This window comes from Pelodiscus sinensis, chromosome 5 (assembly GCF_049634645.1).
Source record: "Pelodiscus sinensis isolate JC-2024 chromosome 5, ASM4963464v1, whole genome shotgun sequence".
NCBI lineage: Eukaryota > Metazoa > Chordata > Testudines > Trionychidae > Pelodiscus > Pelodiscus sinensis.
The window spans coordinates 5,533,660-5,553,343 of record NC_134715.1 but is presented as its reverse complement, the minus strand read 5'-3'; the positions used below and the strand labels follow the sequence as shown (position 1 = coordinate 5,553,343).

Below are 19,684 nucleotides of genomic sequence, written 5' to 3'. Positions count from 1 at the left end.
CTGCTGTGCGGACGCAGCTTGCCTTTCACGGCAGCACGTAGCTTCCTGTCCCACACTCGCCATAGACAACTGTAGACAAGGCCTCAGGCTTTCGAACTCCCATGTACCATGTAATGTGCCTGGTACGCTCCATCTAAGCCCGGAACACCACAAACTGAATTCCGTACGGTCTTTCCAGGCTCTTGCCGGAAACACAAACGCCTTCATTTGGATCGATCCACACGTGGAGCAAGAAGACCAGCCTCCCCTGCTGACGTAAGAACAGCTCCAAAAAAAGGGGTTATGGTGACCTGGTGACAGCGACTCTGAGGGATACAATGCAGTGAAAAAACAAACACAAAAAAACCCAAACAACCACCCAGCTAGACGCAAGTCCTTGCAGGTGCCGTGCCAGCAGGGGAACATCCTGTAACTTCTCCTGGGACAAGGGCCGACGTACCGATGAGACATTTGCCGTTTCCAGAAGATTCAATAACATTTCTTGGCGCTGCCGTATTCCGATCACAGCGAGTCAACACCCCGATGGAAACCCTCTCGCTCAGCACGCTGAAAACTAAACTAGAGCCCTCCCACCAAAAAACAGCTCCAGCAAATGGGACGTCAACAGGGAAATTAATACAGCCCCCGCCACTCTGCAGGCTTCCCTCTCACCCTACCTTCCAGTGGCGTTCAGGGACAGGTGGGGTTGTCTAGCACAAGAGAGTACGGAAATAGGAAGGGAGGTGGGGGGAAGAATCCAAGGGCAGATGGCCCAGCCTTTCTGCAGGTTTATGGACCTCAACGCCCTGTCTGTTCTCTCCACTCGTGGCAGCTACGGCATCTCCCGAAAGCTGCAGATGCAGCCACAAGCAGTATTTTCCGCCAGGAGAAGGCACTCCAGTCCGGGTTGTTGGCCGCTCTTGGATTTTGTGCAAACTGGCCCGTATTCATATGGAGGACGACGTTACCAGAGAAGCGTTGGAGGTCGTTTTAGGAAGTTGCCGGAGGATGGATCCCCGTTGCCCATTTGGGATGCAATTTTCTCTCCCACACCTCAAGTCACTTGCCTTCCCAGAGCGGTTTTTTATAAAGCAAGTTATTCAGCCTCCTATCTCCCCGTCCTGTCCCGTCTCCCCGTGCCCGTCCAGACACCCACTGATTGCAGCAGACGTGATGACTAAGGAAAGAGCCTCTCCAGGCAAAGCCAACCTGCATATTTACTGCTGCATGCACTGGGGATTAAAAAAAAAAAAAAAACCCAGCTTGACCAGGCCTTAACCCAGCAGCCCCCCCAGCACAATAGTGAGGAGGCCCTGATGTTAGGCCAGCAGGAGAATTGGGGTGTTCTCCCTCCCTGCAGTCATATGGCTGCAAGGAAATAGACGACAAGGAGGAGCCAGCCAGAGACCAAATCTCCGGCAGGAGCAACTCAAGCAGGGATTAGCCACCGACTCTGCTGCCTGGAAGCTCAGGAGAGATTCCAGCGCCACCCAGCTGATGAGCAGGGCGGCCACAGCTCAGTTTGTGTTTCTCCTGGTGGTGCACATCTGCACATGCGTTGGTGCACATAACAAATGTTATTCTGCACATGGAGGGAAGAGTTTAGACTCCAAGCAGCGGACCCCAACCTTTTGGGGCTGCCGGACACCCAGGGACAGGGCCGCACATGCGTCGCGCGCCCGGAGGCAGCACCATGCACGCGCCATGTGCCTGGGGCGGGGGCCGTGAATGCGCCAGGTGCCTGGGGTGCAAGAATGGCTTGGGCCAGCCCTGGTCACTAGGCAGGCACATATAAATGCCCCGGTGGGCACCACGTTGCCCACGGGCACCGCATTGGGGACGACTGGATTAGAGGGAACGCTGGCCCACTGTGAGTTTGAGGACCTTTCTGAAACCATTTTGGAACAAGGGGTTAGGGGGTGTTGAGGGGGTCTGCATCACCCCTCTTCACTTCCAGCCAACCCACAGGCCTATTTACAAGCAGAAAAGACTCTGAGGCAGGATTTGCTGTTCGTGGGAGCCATGGCGTTAACCACAGAGCTCAGGTGTTTTCTCTTCCAAGGAAAGCGGAACAGGCGTAGAAAGCCTACATCACGCCTTTGCCACAGACACCACCACTGACTCACTGGCTGAGATTTTATCAGCATAGCCCCAGCCCTAGGAAGTTGCACACACTGCCCGCTGCTAACTTTGGCTACAGCCTGGGCTCAGCTCAAGGCCCTCCTGCATCTGGGAGAAGCCACCCAGCCGCCGACAGCCCGACGCTGTCCAGCGGTGTCCCTGGTGCACCAGGAAAATGGCTGGAGTGCTTTGCCATAGACATGACATGAAGAAATGTTGGAAGTAGCCCATTTCTTTAATGTGAACCTTGACACCCCCAGATAAGACCCCGTTACAGAAATCCAGCGTTTGGCTCTGCCCCTTCTCCAGACAGGACAGAAAAATCAAGTGAGAGATTTGCTAGCAAGGGACTACAACTCCCATGAGCCCCCTCCCCTCTGCCACATGTACGGAACTGATGGGGCAACAGTGCAGCCAGACCTGCCAACAGGGGAAGGGCAGAGGGGGCAGCTGCCCCAGGGCCCAGCAATTCAAAAGGGCCTGGTCTCCTGGGTGCTGCTGCTGAGACTAGCTTTGGACTGGCAGCTACAGCAGTATCATTTCCCAAACCACCCCACAGTAACGGGACTGGTGTGACACAGAGTGACTGACAGGGCAGTTGGTTACTAAGCCGGTTTAACGTATTTGCAAACTGGTGGGCAGCCCTCCCGCCGGCAACTTATCGAGTGCGATTGCTGGGGTGTGGATTGTAGGAGGTGCACATTCACACCCCTGGATTTCCGGGAAACAATCAACAGAGGCCATCCCTGCAACTCCAGCAGTCTGATCTCACTGCACGTCACAAGCAAGGTGCCACGGCAAAGCCATGTGGGAAAGTGTTGCTCCCACTGTACTGCTACAGCTGCAACCACACGAGGGACACGCACAACCGGGGCTCTCAGCAGGATGGACAACCAGACGCGCCAACCCTGCAGACTTCAGAATCTCTCTCCAGGGGCAGGTTCCAACGCTTATCGCAACAGCAGCGGCACCCCAACGCCACCCATCCCAGGAGGAAGCAGGTGCCTGTGTTTGGCTACCAATGTGGTAACAAGAGGCTGACACACACACACACAAACCCAGAAGCATTCAATACGTCATGAAAAACCCTTTGCACTAGAGCTCACAGGCGGAGGACCAGTGGCCGTGGCACCACACCCGAGAAAAGAGCCAGCCAGAGTACTCAGAGCACACCGCCACTGTGGTTCAACTCCAAGCGAGGTGCCTTGCCGTGTAGTTCTACCTTCCCAAAGACACGGGACCCTGTCCCAGGCAGCCAGTGTGCAGCCCTTCCCCCCAGGGACTGCGCCAAGCAAGCAAGCAGGGAGCTTGGGTTTAACATAGCAAACCACTCATTCCCCAAGCTCCACTAACACCCTGTCCGTCAGGCAACATTAGCAACATCCAGAGAACAGGCAACTCCACCAGACCCAACATCGCCAGCCCAGGCCTCCTGTTAGTTAAGTAGCAGAATTTTACAGGAGGTGCTCGTGGTGTCCCTCTCGCTATGGTTTCTCCTAGACCAGTGGTTCTCAACCAGGGGTGCACATACCCCTGGGGGCACACACAGGCTTTCTGGGGGTACATCAACTCATCTAGAGATTTGCGTAGTCTTACAACATTAAAAGCACTAGCTAAGTCAGTACCAACTAAAAGTTCATCGCATGACTGGTTTATACTGCTCCATATGTCATACACTGGCATGCAAGTACAATATTTATATTCCAGTTGATTTGGTCTATAATTATATGGAGGAAATGAGGAAGGCAGACACCTTTCAGTACTAGTGGGCCGTGGCACAATTTGTACTGTTGTGTCTGCTCTTTTTAAGCAAGTCATTTTTAAGTGAAGGGAAACACGTTAAGGTCCTCAAGGCAAATCAAACCCCTGAAAATAGTCTGGAAAGGTTGAGAGCTCCTGTCTCAGACTACCCAGGTCCTTGGTATTGTTACGCGTTGGGTTAAACCTCACACGCTCCTGGGTGCAAACACACCCTTCATTAAAGATAACTAAACTTATGGAGCTCCACCTCGAACAAGGCATAATGAGGGTTTTCCCAGAAACTAGCACCACCTGGGCAATTGTTTCGGAGACACTACACACACACACTATTTTATGGGAATGTGTTTTGAACATGAATATGCCAGGCTCGACAAATCAGTGTATCTACTCGCCTGTGCCAAGTAGATTTCAGCCGGTCACCCTGTTCACGGGCGGTGCACGCATGCACAATGCAGGGCTGGCGCATTGCGTAGTGCAGGGCTGGTGAGTGGATTTCGCTGCGATTTGTCAAGACCTGTGACTATGCATAATCCAATTTCTATGACATTAGAAATATGAAGTGTGAACCTGGGTGTTAATCTACATCTTCTAGTGAAAGCCATTAGTAGTACTGAAGGAACTTAATGGCCCAGTGCTCAAGACAATGATCTCTAAAGAGTTGAGTTTTTCTTGTAAGCCCAAACTGTGGTTGGTCCTACAAAGACATGTGACCAGGCCACCTGGTGTTGGAATCCATCTCGCATATTACACTCTTCCAGAGCGGGGAGAATTGAACAAAAGATTCCTGTCCCGGGGAAATTCTATTTAAGGAATGAGGAGCAATCAATGAATATCTTCAGTTGGCTTCACAAACTGCTCCCCTCCACAAGAGTACACATGGAGAGATCTGGAAACAAAGAACACGGATGAGGGGAGAAGCTTTTAGACCCAGATCAGAGAAAAGATCAGCTCTGGCTTGAAGATTTTTACCTGAAATAAAGAGTAGGGTGAGGAATGATGTTTAGTAACAATCTCTCATGGAGTATTAGGCTTAGCTGGCATGTTTGTTTATTCTAGCTTAGTAACTTACTTTGATCCACCTGTCACTGCTTGCAACCACTTCATTCCTACTTTTTATACTTAATAAACGGAAGTGATTTTTATTACCAAACCCAGTGTAAATTATTATTATGGGGGGGAGAGCAGGGGGGAGGAGAATCAACAGCTGTGCTTCTCTCTTTTTCATTGATACAGAGAGCAAACTTTATGAGCACAGAGTAAGATGGAATTATTAGCGGGGTGGGGGTTTGGTCCCATTGCGGCTATGAGTACATAAGGAAACTTCCCAGTTTCCCCCCTGCCCACTGAAGGGAAATGTTAAAAATCAGCAGCATTGTGGGCAGAAAGGCAAATGGATTTTTACCATTGTCAGTTTCACGCTAAAGTGTGAGTAATAGCAGTGAGGACGTTGCTCCTTACACACACGGTTGCAAACCTGCCATGGTCCCAAAGCTGTTTGCCAAAGGCCCCGCTGTCCGACTGACCCTTCAGCGCTTAGCTGTCTGTATGGCGCTCACGGCGGACTTTCGCCTGCTCAGAAGCTCCAAAGGCCTCGCTTCAAACTTGACTGGCTCTGGACTTTGCTTTCATAATTCAATTAGCATTATAATTGGAGGTTACTGGGTTCTTCGCTCTGCTGCAGCTTCCTTACGCCTACCATGTGTGAGGCTGTAATTATATAACGGGCAAGATAAATGAATTAACAGGACTGTCCCCCAGCAAAACAGGAAATAATCTGTAGGGATAAAATGTTATGGAAATGGCTGCTAGAAGGTGGAATTTTAATTCAGCCTTGACCTTTGTAACACACAAGCCCAGCTTTCTCTCAGCCCACGGCAGCACCTGTAAGCACATCCAGGGAATCCTTTAGCACAACCCTGTCAGGTCCCTTCCTTACGTGTAAAGAGCCTTCTCTTTGGACTTGCAGCTGCGCGTCCAACTGCCAACAGTGTCATCGTGCAAAGGTGCAATTGGTCTCCACACATGCCCCCCCCCCAGGCTGAAACAGACGTTCCATCCCTCGCCAAGGAAACAAACCCAAAAACGAGCCTGCACCAGGTGTATGAGCACACAGCCTACCCAGGCATTCATCTGCAGAGGTCAGAGGACTAAGATGATGCTCCTCAAATCAGCAGCAGGGACCCTCCACTTCTTTTATACTGAGCAGCGTAGCTAGACAGATGCATCCGCCGCAAACACCCCAACACTGGTCCCATTTACACTGGCGCCTTTGTCAGCACTTCCATTATATCCCCTCGGCTCAGACACACGGGACAGGTAGGCATCACCCAGGGCCGCTGACGGGGAGGAGATGGGGGGCTAAAAGGGGCAGCTTCCCTATGGCCCAGGGCTCCTGGTCACCGCTGTTACAGCGGAAGCAGCTGGAGCCCTGCGTAGCACACTCCAGGCACCCCAAAAGGTGGCTGGGGGAGGCTAGTCCCAGCCCCGCCCTTATGGGGGCACAAAGCCATGCCCCCTCCCACCTTGCCCAGGGGGGATGGCCAGTCTCTCTGCAGCCCTGGCATCACCTCATGGTTATGAAGCTTTCCACAGGGATGAGTTTTACTCACCAAGGGCTCTGCCTCTAGCTAGGGATTTAACTGAGTAAGGGGAAAGAATGGTAAATAGAAACCAGAGTGACTGCACTGAACTTATCGCACTCATTGTATTCCCACAACCGCCAAAGGTCTTCACACCCACCCTGGACCCAGCAGCAGCGGTGGGGGCTGCAGAAAGGGGGAGCACACCACACACACCACAGCTGCCGTTTCTGAAGCCTCAGCTACACTCCCACTGTTTATCAACAAAACTTACATTGACACCCAGAAGTTGACAACACAAAACTCACCAGAGGTTGTCTGCACGAGTTGCCTCTGTCGACAGATTAGGTCTACACCTGGGGGCTCCCTCATCCATGCAAGCAGTGCATTGTGGGTATGTATCCCACAGTGCTGTGTTGTGGGAAGGTGGAGCTGATCCCTGTGCATGTTGGGATTCCCACCAAGTTCTCCCACAGCTTCCTCAAGTGCTGGGAGGGGCACCGTGAGTAGCTCTGTGAGCTCTTGGCACAAAGGAATGTCAAAGCAGCACAGCATCTGCTCCACTCCCACCGCGGCTGTCTGCCCACCACTGTGTTCCTAGCACAGGAAACAGGAGCGTGCCAACGATTTGCTCTTTGTTCCCCCAACAGAGCAGCTCACTCAGCTGTCAGATACTTCCCAGAGCTCTGAAAAGGGATGGGTGCATGCCTGCAGGGCAGCAAAGATCACAACACACTGAGCACAGCCATCAGGGCATCATGGAATAAGGTCAACAAAACAAAACAGCAGAGTCCGCATTGGCTCTTCACCGACAATAAAGGAGGGAAAGACATAAGTCTTTGGGGAAGGGGGAGAGGAGAGATTTTTGTCAATGAAACTATGCATTTTTTCCCCGCCATTGCAGTGTAAACACTCTCACTGTTTCATCACCAAAAGGCAGGGTTTGGTGACAAAACTTGGTAAGTATAGACAAGGCCTCACTTTGCTGCCCCTTTCCCCCACCCCCTATTTGTATAGAAATGCTGGCCTTCAGCCGAGGTTGGGTTGCTACCCTGAAGCCCAGAGCCATAACTAGGCATTTTAGTGTCTGGAGTAAGCAAGCATTTTTGCAATGCCTACTGTTTGGTTTTTCTTCCCCCATTACTTTTCTGCCCAATTTTTCCACCCCTATGGCTTTGCCCCTTGGGCAGCTATCCTGCCCCAATTACAATCCTGCGGAAGCCATAGCTCTTCAAACTGTAGGCAATATTTCTGGCTAGCCTGTGTTATGCTGGACTGGAACCCAGACAGCACCTGGAGCAAAATGATCACAGTGCTAAAGGAAACATAAAACTACGACAAGCCAATTATTGCGAGTTACAGATATGTATACTGTAGAGACGGGAAACACTAAATTGCAGAAGGTCATCAGTAGAGGAAGCGATTAAAGAACCAGCTTAGGATTTAGGAAACTGAGGTTCAAGGCCAAGTTCTGCCACAGATTTCCCACATGACCGCAGATATGTCATTTAGCCCTCACCTGCCCTAGTTCTCCATCTGGAGCATGGGGATAACAGCACTGACCCACCTCACAGAGGGGCTGTGAGGAGAAATACAGGGCAGACTGTGAGAGGATCAGATGCCACGGTGATGGGAGCCATATAAACGCCTGAAATTGGAACGTCTGTGCTAGCCTCTCAGCCTCAATTCACTTCAGAAGGTTTAGCCGCCCGCTGGAACGGTCGTGAGATAGAATGACCTCTTCATGCTCCACACACACCTTCAAGGGGATTGGCTCAACTTAACCGTGCTAAGCAATCCTATTGGTCCCTGCAGTGCCAGGCAAAGCAGAGCCCCAGCTGGGATAGCTATCACGTCAGCAGACTTTATCCTTGGGCAAGCCCAGCTGAACCTCATGTCCGAGTTCGAGGGAATCCCAACAACAGCTCGGTCCCCTTTTTGCCAGGTTTGCAAACACCAAGGAGAATTCCAGTGCGTTACAGTGACCATTGCTTTGTTATTTAGTGGTCTTTGCCTCTTCCACTTCCCTGGAACGTGGAAATCCTGGGAGAAACCACATTAACGTTCAACCAGCATGATATTCACGGGGGGGGGGGGGGGAGAGGGACCTACCTCGGTAAGTTTCCGTATGGTTTCCTTAACGGATTTAGCCAAAAACCAGATTAACAGAAGTGGATTTCTTCAGGACTCACTTTTAACCCCAAAGAGAAGGATATTGGTGTTCAAGAGGAGTTGTTATAGAAAGAAAGTGACCTTCTGCATCCACCCTAACGAGGAATCATATAGGAAGACACAGCCGAAAGAGAACCCACTGCAGAAGGTTGTACAATGGAAGTTACAGCTATTCAGGCATATCTGCAGAATGAACAAACACACAAAAAGTTAAGACCCAGGTATTCAGCATAATGGATGGTCCGAATAGAAGAGGCAGACCCCACAGAGAATGGGTCGATGATGTGGTAGATTGGTGCGGAGCTAGTCTACAGAAACTAAGCCACTCCGCACTGGACAGGGAAAGATGGAAGGAAATAGCGAGGGAGGCATCGGACACCAACAGGTGTTGAGCTCATGGTTGTTGACGACGATAAGGGCTAAAAGGGTTCTTGAGAAGTCACCAAATCCACCCCCAGCATTGAGGCAGGACCAAATAAACCTGCATCTGATGAAGTGGGTCTTTGCCCACGAAAACTTATGCTCCAACACTTCGGTTAGTCTATAAGGTGCCACAGGACTCCTCACTGCTTTTGCAAATAAACCTAGCGCAGCTTTGATGGGTATTTCTCCACCCTGCTCTTAAAAACCTCCAGTGATGGGGGGGTCCAATCTTCCACTACTAAAACTAACCTTTAGTTTAAATGGTTTTCCTAATACCTAACCTAAAAACCTCTTGCCGCAAATAAAGCCCATTACTTCTTGTCCTACCTTCAGTGGCCATAGAGGACAATTGCGCATAGAGAACATCGTCTTTTGCCTTAATATATTGGAATACTTATCAGATGTTTGTTTCCCGGTCTCAAAACTATCCAAGGTGGCATGAGCAGATAGCTGCATCCGTATGGACTGTACGTTAGTCAATGGGACTTCATGGAGGCACTAGCTCCTGCCTAGATGGATTCAGCTATAGGATCGAGGCCTCCTGAGGAAACACACAGTACTGGCCCAAAGCTGTTCGCAGCTTTCTGGTTTCATGCAAGACAGCTTTGGGAGAAGGGAGGGCAGATTCAAAAAGCTTTCACAACACAGCAAGTGAGCTGCTCCCACCATCACCCTCTGGATTCCAATGGGTCTCAACGTCTTGGCAAGCCAGGCAACCAGCTTATCTCTGGCTGTCGCATCCATATGACCAACAGATCCTTCAGCTGGGATCTCGCCTAACCAGCTTTGTGCCGACAACTGCACGAATTCGCCCTCTGGGTGGGACAGCTTTTTCAGAAGAGAAAATCCAAGTATTCCTTCTAGGGAAAGGAGGTGGAGAAATCTGCATGACTTGAGCAAGACCAAGACCAGATGTGACCAATATTTATTCTTCTGTGGTGGCAGCCTGGCTCCGTATTGATCGTGAAAATGCAATTGACACCCACGTCTCTTAGACCTTGTAGCAGTTGAGCAGAGACCCCATCCATCACAACATTTAAGCAGGCACTCAACTTTAAGATTTCAATGGGACCAAAATGCATCCTTAAAAAGTGATTTGCTGAAGCAGAACCCAGATCTTCCCCTACTTCCTCCCACACGCACCACCAAGCCGTCAATTTTTACGGCTAATTTTTGGTCAAAGGCTTTTTGCCATTTTTATTTAAATACAAGAATATTTTAGTGGACTTTTGCATTTCATTGTGTTTTAGAGAAAGGGCTTGGCTGGCAAGCATACAGAAGAGAGGTCATATCAATAGCTTGCTCTATTTACACACAGAGGAGGTTTCTCTCCCGATCGTACAGTGACTGATTGCAGCGTTGTATATTTTAGGAGGACTGACCGAGAAAGATGTCTTTGCAGCGCCCATTTTCAACCCGGATATAAAATGTTTTGTATTGTTGCTAGAGAATGCCAGAAGAGCAGATGGTTGTCACAGAGCACTGCCTGCCGCAGATCAATCTCTGCTCGATAAATGCCAATGGAAATAGACTTGCAGCCACTACTTAGTTGCTAGGTGGGCCATGTTGGTGTTGCAGGTGTCTTATCACAATTGCTGTACTCCTGCTCCGTGGGGGGAGTGGCATGGAACCGTTTTGGGGGATGGATGCAAGTGGAGCGCCACAACAGTGACTCGTGTCATTTAATATTGGCGCAGAGAAGCCATTTTCCCTAGTGCTGGGGAAACTGAGTCTGGCTGAAATTCCTCCAGCCCTTTCCACGTGCAGCTTTGCCTGGATGACATTCCAAATCCCTGGGCATCTTTATGGTCCTTTACTCGCCCACACGGAAATTCCTGCGTTCTGCAGAGAAACGGACAGGAATGCTCCCGCCCTGCCTTCTCCCCAGCTGGCGGCACCAGTAAAAATGCATTACATTTTGGCAAAGCACCTGACTTTGGGGGGGCGGGGGGGGGCTGGGCAATGGAGATGGGGCATCAATGCCGACATCCACCTTTTGCGGGCCCCGAGGACACCCAAAGCTGTAGAGTGTGGATCCCCCTGAGTACTTCCGTGGGCAACCCCCCCAACCCCACATCAGTGGGATAAAGCCCAGGGAGCAACTATTTCCTCTCCCCGGGTGACTGTCTCAGCAGAGGCACCATGTCCCAAACATCCCACCGCTTGGCAGTTATTGCTCCGGCATAATCCAAAGCAAACCCACCCCAGTGTTTGGAGACTTGGCCATGTGGTGGACAGTCCTTTCGGCTGCCTGCCCACCCTGTGGCTGTTCCCTTTGTTTCAGCTCCCGGCACACGGGGATGCGACCGACTGGCAGACAGAGCCCAGCTAAGGGAGATCATAAAGGTCTGACCTCCCCCCCCCAGCTCTATCCACGGCACCACTCGTATGGGGTGAAGAGCTGGTGGGGCGTGTCACAGCTCACCAATCCCCATAGCACTTAGTGCAAGGCCTGGGTAAAAGCACCACACGCCGCACGGCAAGGGAACTGACTTGCAGAGACAGGCTTAACCGGCGGTGCCGGGCAGATCACCAGCCAGCAGAGCTTTCTGACAAGGCTGCCCTCCAGGGCAGAACGACCTGGGTCAAGGCCTCCCAAAAACGAACCACAGATAGTAACCCTGACGACGCTGACACCGCGAGACGCTCCCCAGGAACCTGAGCCAGCACCGGCTTACACCCTGGAAGAAGCATCCCATTCCAAATCTTGCAGGAGAGGCTCTCTCCCAGAACGTGCTGATCTTCAGCCTTTGGAAAGGCAACGGCATGACTCAGGGCTCTCCCTCGGGCAGGTCTGGAACGCCTGCATCTGCTTCCCAGGCTCCATCCCCACCCCGTGCGCTTCCTACGCGGGCCTTGGAGACACCAGGCGGGACAGACAAAAGTTAGCTTAGCCATTCCCGGTGTTCCAGAGCCTGACGAGGTCCTTCCTCTCTGCTCCCCCACTGCCCCCCCACCGTTCCGACGCCAGCCCCTGCAAGGAAAGCCGAGGTGTCGCTGCTTTTCCACAGGGGGAGAACTCTGAAGGCAGGTCCTCACAGCGCGGCGCTGGCTTCGCAGAGCAGAACAGGGCAGAGGAAAAACAAAGCAGAAAATGGCCCCTGAAAGCCACACTACCTCCTGCAGGGGCTTCTGCAGCCCCCCGGTAGAGTCAGAGCACAGCACTGGGTAGAGCAGCCAAGCCCAGCCCCCCCTCTAGCAGCCTGATCATGCTGCATGCAAGTTCTCTAGGCAGCCCGGTTTCTTGTGAACGTGCAGCCTCAGCCAGTTCGTCCCCCACCAGCCTTTGTCCTTTCGGCTGCCCTGTAGGTAGGAGGAGACGTAGCATAGCTCCCTAAACGCCACCCGGCCATTCTCCTCCCAACAGCATTCAGCCCACACAACATCTCAACCCAAGCAGCCAGCCCAGAGCATAAGAGCCTGTGATGTGCCGCCTTACCCACACCCAGGGAGCTAAAAAAAAAATATATCCATTTTTAATTAAAAAGTGGGGAATGTTCTTCATTTAAATAACGAAGGCTGTTTTACCTCAGGGCTTTTTTCTTTCTAAAAATAACCCCCTTTAAAACGTACAGTTAGGACAACCTATTAAGGCCAAAATGTACTGCAATCTAGTCACACCACTTAACATGGAATCAAAAATAATATTCCAGAGCTGCTCCGTCGCCTCCTCCTGGGAGGACAGGCCCAACGGAGCTTCCAAGAGGGTCTCGTTCACCAGCAGAGGTTGGTCCCATACAAGATATTCTCTCCCCTGGGCTTGTCTATCATGACAGACACCGTTAATTTGTGTCTGTACGGACCCAGCTCCCCACAGGCAGACCCCCCCTTCCCCCGGAGAGACAAGGCCACGCGCCAAGGGACTAGCCTGGCAGTGCAAATGCCATGGCAGCAGCCACGTGTGAGCCCACGAGGATGACATGAAAAGGGCCGAGGGCGCGGGGCCAGAGCTGGACCAGGAGAGCGATTAACAACATTTAGCGGCCCGAAGCTTTTACCTGCCACCCACCCAGCGGCTGCTGCCTCTCCACTCTACCGCCCCCTCCGCCGGGGACCTACGCTCACCCCCATTTCAGGGGAGAGAGGGTCTGGGGAGCTCAGCTTTTGACACCACAGAAACCGGACCAGACCCACGTAGCCCGACATTCCCAGGCCCGGCATTCACACACTGGCCCTTGGATTGCCTCAGATTTTAGCCCACAGGCTGCAGGCAACAGTGATTTCCAGGGCCAAGGAGGTATGAGGCAGCCACACTTGGACTCTAGCAAGGGATTCGCATAATACAGCCCATCAGCATCCTCAGGGGAAGGGCCCCTCCCAGCAGCTTGTCTCCCACCACAAGGAACCCGACTGCCCGGCCTCCTGCCAAGTCACCCCCTAGCAGAGTGGGGCAGACAGACCCCTCTGCAGCTGGGACGGGGCAGGCACCTGGGACTGATGCTGGAATGGGGTGGGCGCACTGGACCGGACTGCTGCGGGAAGGATGGGCCTGGGAGCCAGAGCCTGCCGACGGGGGTAGCCCGGACTGGCCCTGTCCCACTCGGAGCACTGTCTCCAGGCCAGGCTGGAGGAAGATGCTAAAGGCAACAGGGGCTGGAGTGGGGGAGCCAATTTCGTCTCAATGGAAGCACGCGGGCTCCCTCTGCTGGCAGGAACCAGGCGTGCGCCCTCTGTCCTGGCACCAGCAGGCTCCCCCAGGAACAAGGGGGCCGTGCAGCACGGCAGATGCTACACCAGGGCTGGCGAACCTTTTGTGGGTCGGGGGCTGCTGACCCACAGAAAAAAAAAAAAAATCAGGCGGGGGCAGCACAAAAGTGAGAAGCATAAAAACAGGCGCCTCCTTGCCGTGGCCCCCGGCCGAGCAGAAAGACGCTCCCTGTGTTCCCCTCACACACCAGAGCCCGGGGCTCCCAGGCTAGTAGATTTTGTGCTCTGGGGTGGAGTCAAAATTGTGGGGTACAGTGTCTGGGAGGGGGCTGTCAGGCACCGGGCTTGGGCTGTGGGTGGGTGCAGGAGCCTTGGGGGCCAGATCCAGCTGTATGTCCCCCACCCCTGCGCTACACCCTACAGCCCCCCCCCCCTCCACACACACACTCTTTCCTCCCCCCACACTGACTTCCGCTTAGTTCAGCTGCCAGCCAGGAGCCACTGAGGCAGGCGGCACATGTGGCCGGGGTCTCACTGAGGAGTCAGCCTGGCACAGCTGTCCTGGTTAACCCCCAGAGCGCGCGCGTCTGAAGCGTAGTTTCTAAGCTCACCAAACTAGACACCTCCCGAGCAAGGAGCTCACCAGCCAACGGAGCAAAGCTGGTGAGATTTGATGAGTCAAACCACTGAGCTTGGGCAAGCCAGTTGTGAAGTGAAGGGAATTCGGCCTGTTTTATTTTTCCCTGTCTATATTCCCTCCCGATTCACTCAGCAGGCCCCCTTGCTGAAAGTGAGCATGAAAATTCCCTGCAAACTACAGGAGATTTATTAGAAGATACACAAACAACAAAAGAGGTTAACCCTGAGTTAGCTGAATATGGAAGGTTTGTCCGGGAAGACTCTTTACTACAGATGAAACTACAATGCACTTTGCCTCAGATGCAGAGCTGCCCTGTCATAAGGCAGGAAAACCGTGCCCTAGTAATTAATCTACTTTGCTGTATTCGTACAGTGCTTTAGTTTAATGGAATTATCGGGAAAACCAGGCAGGAAGGTAAAAAACTAGCTCAAGACGAGCATCCCTCACCAAACACTCGAGGGCTGTTACAGGACAACGGAGGAACCACTTGCTTTTAGGAGCCTGGTTTGACAAGCAAGGTCAAAAGCCCAGGAACTGCCAAGAACAAAGGAACGCCGGCTAGATGGCGTGAGAGTCCCTCTTTCCTGGCTAAAGAGAACAGGACACCCAGAACTTGTGGGGAGCTGTGTGGGAGGCAGAAGGACGTAGACCTGCCTGGGCCACCATCACAGAACGGGAAGGTGTGGGGGAGACAGTGAGCTGAGTAGACTCTCTCCTGGTTTAAAAGTGTTTGTTTCTCTCAAGAGCGGTAGCTGCGGGGAGATCTAGCAGCCTTTGGGCTCAGAAAGCGGCCCGGTCACTCTGCACCCTGACTCCCGCCGGGAAGACCCAGACGTGGGCTGAACTCGGGGGGGGGGGGCTTCTGGGTGAATACGGAGGGCACACAAGGTGCAGGGAGAGTTGCAGCATTCCCCGCCTGGAGAAAGAACACCCCAAGCTGCTGCACACAGAGAGCGGAGACACCAGCCACCACAGCTCATCAGGCAGCAACGCCATGCGCCGACTCAGCCTTACGCAGGGAGCACACACAAGAACTCCAGTTATCGGCCCTCACCAAAAGGGCAAAGTACTTACCATGCTCCTCAACAGGCCACCACATGCTCGCTCCGTGCACTGCCCCTCTCTGATTTCCCAGCCTGGCCTGCAACCGCTGACTGATTAGGAGATGAGGCTCACCTGTACAGAGGGAGGCAAGCCAGCTGTTCAACCCTCTGGCTCCTAAGGGGGCAGCAGCCCTATAGGACTCCCAGGTGTGGCATGGGGGTGCTATCTACAAGCCCTGGCCAGGGCAGATGTCACAGCCTCCTCTTCTTTATGAAAATTGGCTTATGAATATGCATAACTCAAAGATGCCTTAGGCATAATGCCTCACATGATACGTCCTTTTTAACATTACCACCTGCTGAATCTGTGTATCTGATTGCTGTGCATGTGGCTTTCTTGTATGCAAAGTTAGAAATACCAAGTGCGGCTCTGTTTCTAATTCTGAAAGTGCCAAGGAGCATTAGTGATACTCCACAGCTTAATGGCCCCATTCAAAGTAACAACCTGTGAATGGGTTGGTTTTCCTGTAAGCCTGGATTGTGATTGGCCCTGCCAGGACATGTGGCCAGGCCACCTGATGCTGCACCCCATTTTGAATCTGGTACTTTTCTGGTGAGAAAAAAGTTGGACCTGAACACAAAGGATTCCCACCTTGGGCAAAGGAGATAGAAAGGTGAGAACAGGAGTGGCCCTAGATGAGCTGCCGGCAACTGGCACCCTAGGCGAAACGCACGGAGTCCCTGCCTCCAAAGCCCTCAACGGCCATTTATCTTGGTGCCCTAGGCAACCACCTAGTTTGCCTGTATTGCTGGGCCACCTGTGAGGCACATTGTCTTCTCCTCAGCCCTTTGAACACACTGAATTGCTGGAAGGGAAGGGAAGATTTAGCTTCCCGAGTTCGACTCTCTTAATTGGAGGGATAGTTTATTTGTATTTTTATTTATCAAAATAGCCCTTTACAATGACATGAATCTAAAGAAATACAAATCGACCCCTTTGCAATTGTTATTTATTTAGCACAGCTGAATTTGGCCAGGTAAAAGGAGCACAGATGTACAGCTTACCTAGCCTTTGATTCAGGTCGTGTTCCTTTGGGCAACATAACCACACAGGCGTAAGCAGACATCTGTCCAGATCTTCACAGGTTTGCTTGGAGCAATTCAAAACTATAGGAAGAAGTCAGAGAGAACCGTGACAATCCAAAGGATGGACTAGTCCAGCATCATATATATTTGGTTGAAAAATAGCCTTTACCAAAAAAATTGTCTCAATTTATTTTGAGAGGGATTGTGTCACATTTTGGGGGATTGTTTTCTTTAAACCTGATAATTATTTTCAACATTTTTTCTTCATAGGTTCCCCTCCTTTCTTCTGAGACAAAATAGTGGGAGGAGAAAGTAGTCACGAGAAGAAAATCCTGAAAAATGTCTACAAGAGCTGCACTAGATCATGGATACTGTAGTTCAAGAGAATGTCCTTTAGAGGGGACACCTCTGCCCATTTGTACAGTATTCCCTTTGCTTCCCCGCTATCAGTAAGAGCATCAAATGTGAGTTTTTAATCCCTCATCACAGATTCTTTTCAGCTGGCTGCCTGCACAGATTACACCCCCACGCTCTAATGAACAGCTGAAATAGGAAGGTACACGGGGAGGGGTATTTTTGTGGGGGACAAAAATATCTAAACTCAGCATCAGGTTCCACACAGATCATTAGAATGGAAATCAAATAGGAGCAAGGCAAGGCCCAGAACAGCTAAGTACATTCACTCAGGGACCATGCAGAAAGTGCAGCACACGCAAAGAGACAAGCAGCTGTTGGGAAGCTTTCTGCACAGTCATAATAAAAATGTCACAGCCAAGCTTTCTGGAAGCCAGTAGGTGCTGCTAGGGGCTTAGGGCTTTTGAAAATCCAGCCATTTATACAGGAGCTAAATTATAGGCCCTTCATTTTTTCAAACCTTGACCCAAATGAATGGCTAAGAAACCTCTGTATATTAAAAAAAACAAACCTATTCAGTGCTAACTCAACCTTTTTAAAGTCTGAAAAGAAATGGAGCCAGCGTGCATAGTAAACAGGGATCTCTCTGTATCAGAGCAATAGCAAGCATCTCCACGCAATTGTAGCTAACCATGTGGCTGAGTCTGGCTGGTAGCAGAGACTGAAGAATTTGTAATTCTTACTGGGTTACAAATGAGGGGAGACAGTTTCTGGCAAGACCCAAACAGTCACATTTTGAATGGCTCTTCAGCGGGGCAATTCACACTGAATGAGGCCAGCACTGGCATTGAGGGCAATACCCCCAGCCCATCTGATGGCCATCAAGAAATCTGTCATGTGAAATAAACCCTCCAATTGTCCTGCTAGCCAGTGATCTCCAAAGCCCGTGTTTCCATCCCGGCAAGAATCTGACAGCACCATTTGGAGACCAACAGTTTCTCCTTGCAGGAAGTGTATCAATCAGCCTCTGTGGGAAGCTACACCCTTAGCATTCCTGAAGCAACGGGGAGTAAATTGGAACTAGCATCGTACTTGGGGTATGGAAAAGGGCCGTCTCCTCCTCAGCTGAGCTCCCGCGCTAGCATAAAAGCACCTCACACATAGGACTCTCTGGCTCTGGGCTGAGGTTGACAGACCAGACCTTCGGGACAAAAGTTCATTTTAATCTCATTGATACACACACACAAAAAGCAAGAAACCGATCGAAGATTTCCCAAGATGCCCCCGGCAGAGAAAGCCGGTTACTCTGCAGGTGTTCATATGGAACTGTATTTAATCCGACTGACACCACCAATTATTATTTCCCTACTGTTGCCTTTGTAGGCGCCATCATTCAGCAGCTGGAACAGCCCCCGAAGCCGACTGAAATAAAGGCCAAGCCTCCAGCAGGGTTTGCTCTGTCCGTTGCCATCCAAACACCACACTCCGCAAGGGGAAAGGCTGCAAGTTGCACTTTGGTCACGTCTCGGGCGGACCCAGACTGCCGCTGAGAGGGGGACTTTCCAGCTGGGGCAGATGGACCCTCCGGAACGCTGATTGAGCTCACGTGCTAGAAACAGCAGCATGGGCAGCAGCTCAGGCTACTGATAGGAGCACCGCCCTGTCAGAGCGCAAAGGCAGCTAGCCCGGCCATGCTACTTTCTGCAGCGCAGCAGGAATTACACCTCCCCACTGCTAGATCAGGGACCTCCCAACTTTTTACACCCAAGATCACTTTGACTTTAAGGGCAATCCAGGATCTACCCTGTCCCTTCCCCCAGACCCCACCCCACCACCCACCCTCTCTCCCTCCCTCATCTGGCTGGGGTAGGGAGTCAGGAGGCGGTGAGGGCTCTGGGCTGGGGACTTGGGGTGCAGGAGGGGGCAATGGGTAGAAGCACTGGGAGGGTGTTTGGGTGAGGGGGCTCTGGGCTGAAGTGCAGACGAGAGTTTGGGGTGCTGGCTCTGAAAGGCAGCTCAGGACTGGGGCAGGGGGTTGGGGTTCAGGAGGGGACAGGGATGCTGATTTCTGCCAGGCAGCACTTACTGCAGGCAGCCCCCACTTGCTGCTCCTGGAAGGGGCCAACGCACCCCTCTGGCCCCTGGGGTGGAGGATGGGGGCACATGTCTCCACATGCCGCTCCTCTGACAGCACTGCCCCCCCCCAGTTCCTATTGGCCAGTTTCCCCTTCTCAGCTAATGGGAATTGTAGGGGCGGTGCTTGGAAGCAGCAGCATGCAGAGACCTCCTCCTGCCTGCATGTCCTGAGCTGCGCTGGCCCTTTCAGGGAGCCCTGTGATGCTGGGGCAGGCAGGGAACCTGCCTTAGCAGCATCCCCACTGCACTGCCAGAGATCACCATCAACTAGGGGGGTCCCCGGGGTCAGCCAATCGATCACGATCAACTGACTGGTGACCACTGGGGCAGATGTCTGAAGAATTTTATTTACCAAACAAAATTAGGAAGAATGCAGCCCTCAGTCCACTTGACTACTGCCCCACACCCACCACAGCTGGGCTCCTCACCTGCACTGCAAAGCATATTCTGGGGAGCTAGAGAGAAGGGCCTGTGACTACGCGGAGTATCCAGCAGTGAGTGGCGTCAGGGAGCCATAGGTCAGCACTGAAGTTAAACAGTGAACCCGAGGGCTACATCTGGCACGTGGGGTGCTCGTAACCCCATGCCCCAGAGAAAGCATGCTGCAGCCACACCACAGGGAGCAGCGCATAAGGCAGAGAAAGGCTCTGGTGGGGCAAGCTGGAGACGACTTAGCAGGGGAGCTGACAGGGTTTTCCACTACATCCCCAGCCTAGGTACCAGAGCCTTTCCAGCCCAGAGGA

General features: G+C 52.2%; 1 protein-coding gene across 1 annotated transcript in view; it reads right to left on the bottom strand.

Moving 5' to 3' along the window:
• The window catches only part of BTC (betacellulin), a 156,339-nt gene extending 139,158 nt beyond the window's left edge, over window positions 1–17,181 (bottom strand). Inside the window, exons 1-2 of the mRNA XM_075929368.1 lie at window positions 16,431–17,181; window positions 15,397–15,498 (exon numbers count right to left, since the gene is read on the bottom strand). Coding sequence (XP_075785483.1) covers window positions 15,397–15,421 — 25 coding nt within the window. The 5' untranslated portion in view covers window positions 15,422–15,498; window positions 16,431–17,181. The remainder of the gene's footprint in view (window positions 1–15,396; window positions 15,499–16,430) is intronic.
• Window positions 17,182–19,684: the final 2,503 nt, after the last annotated feature.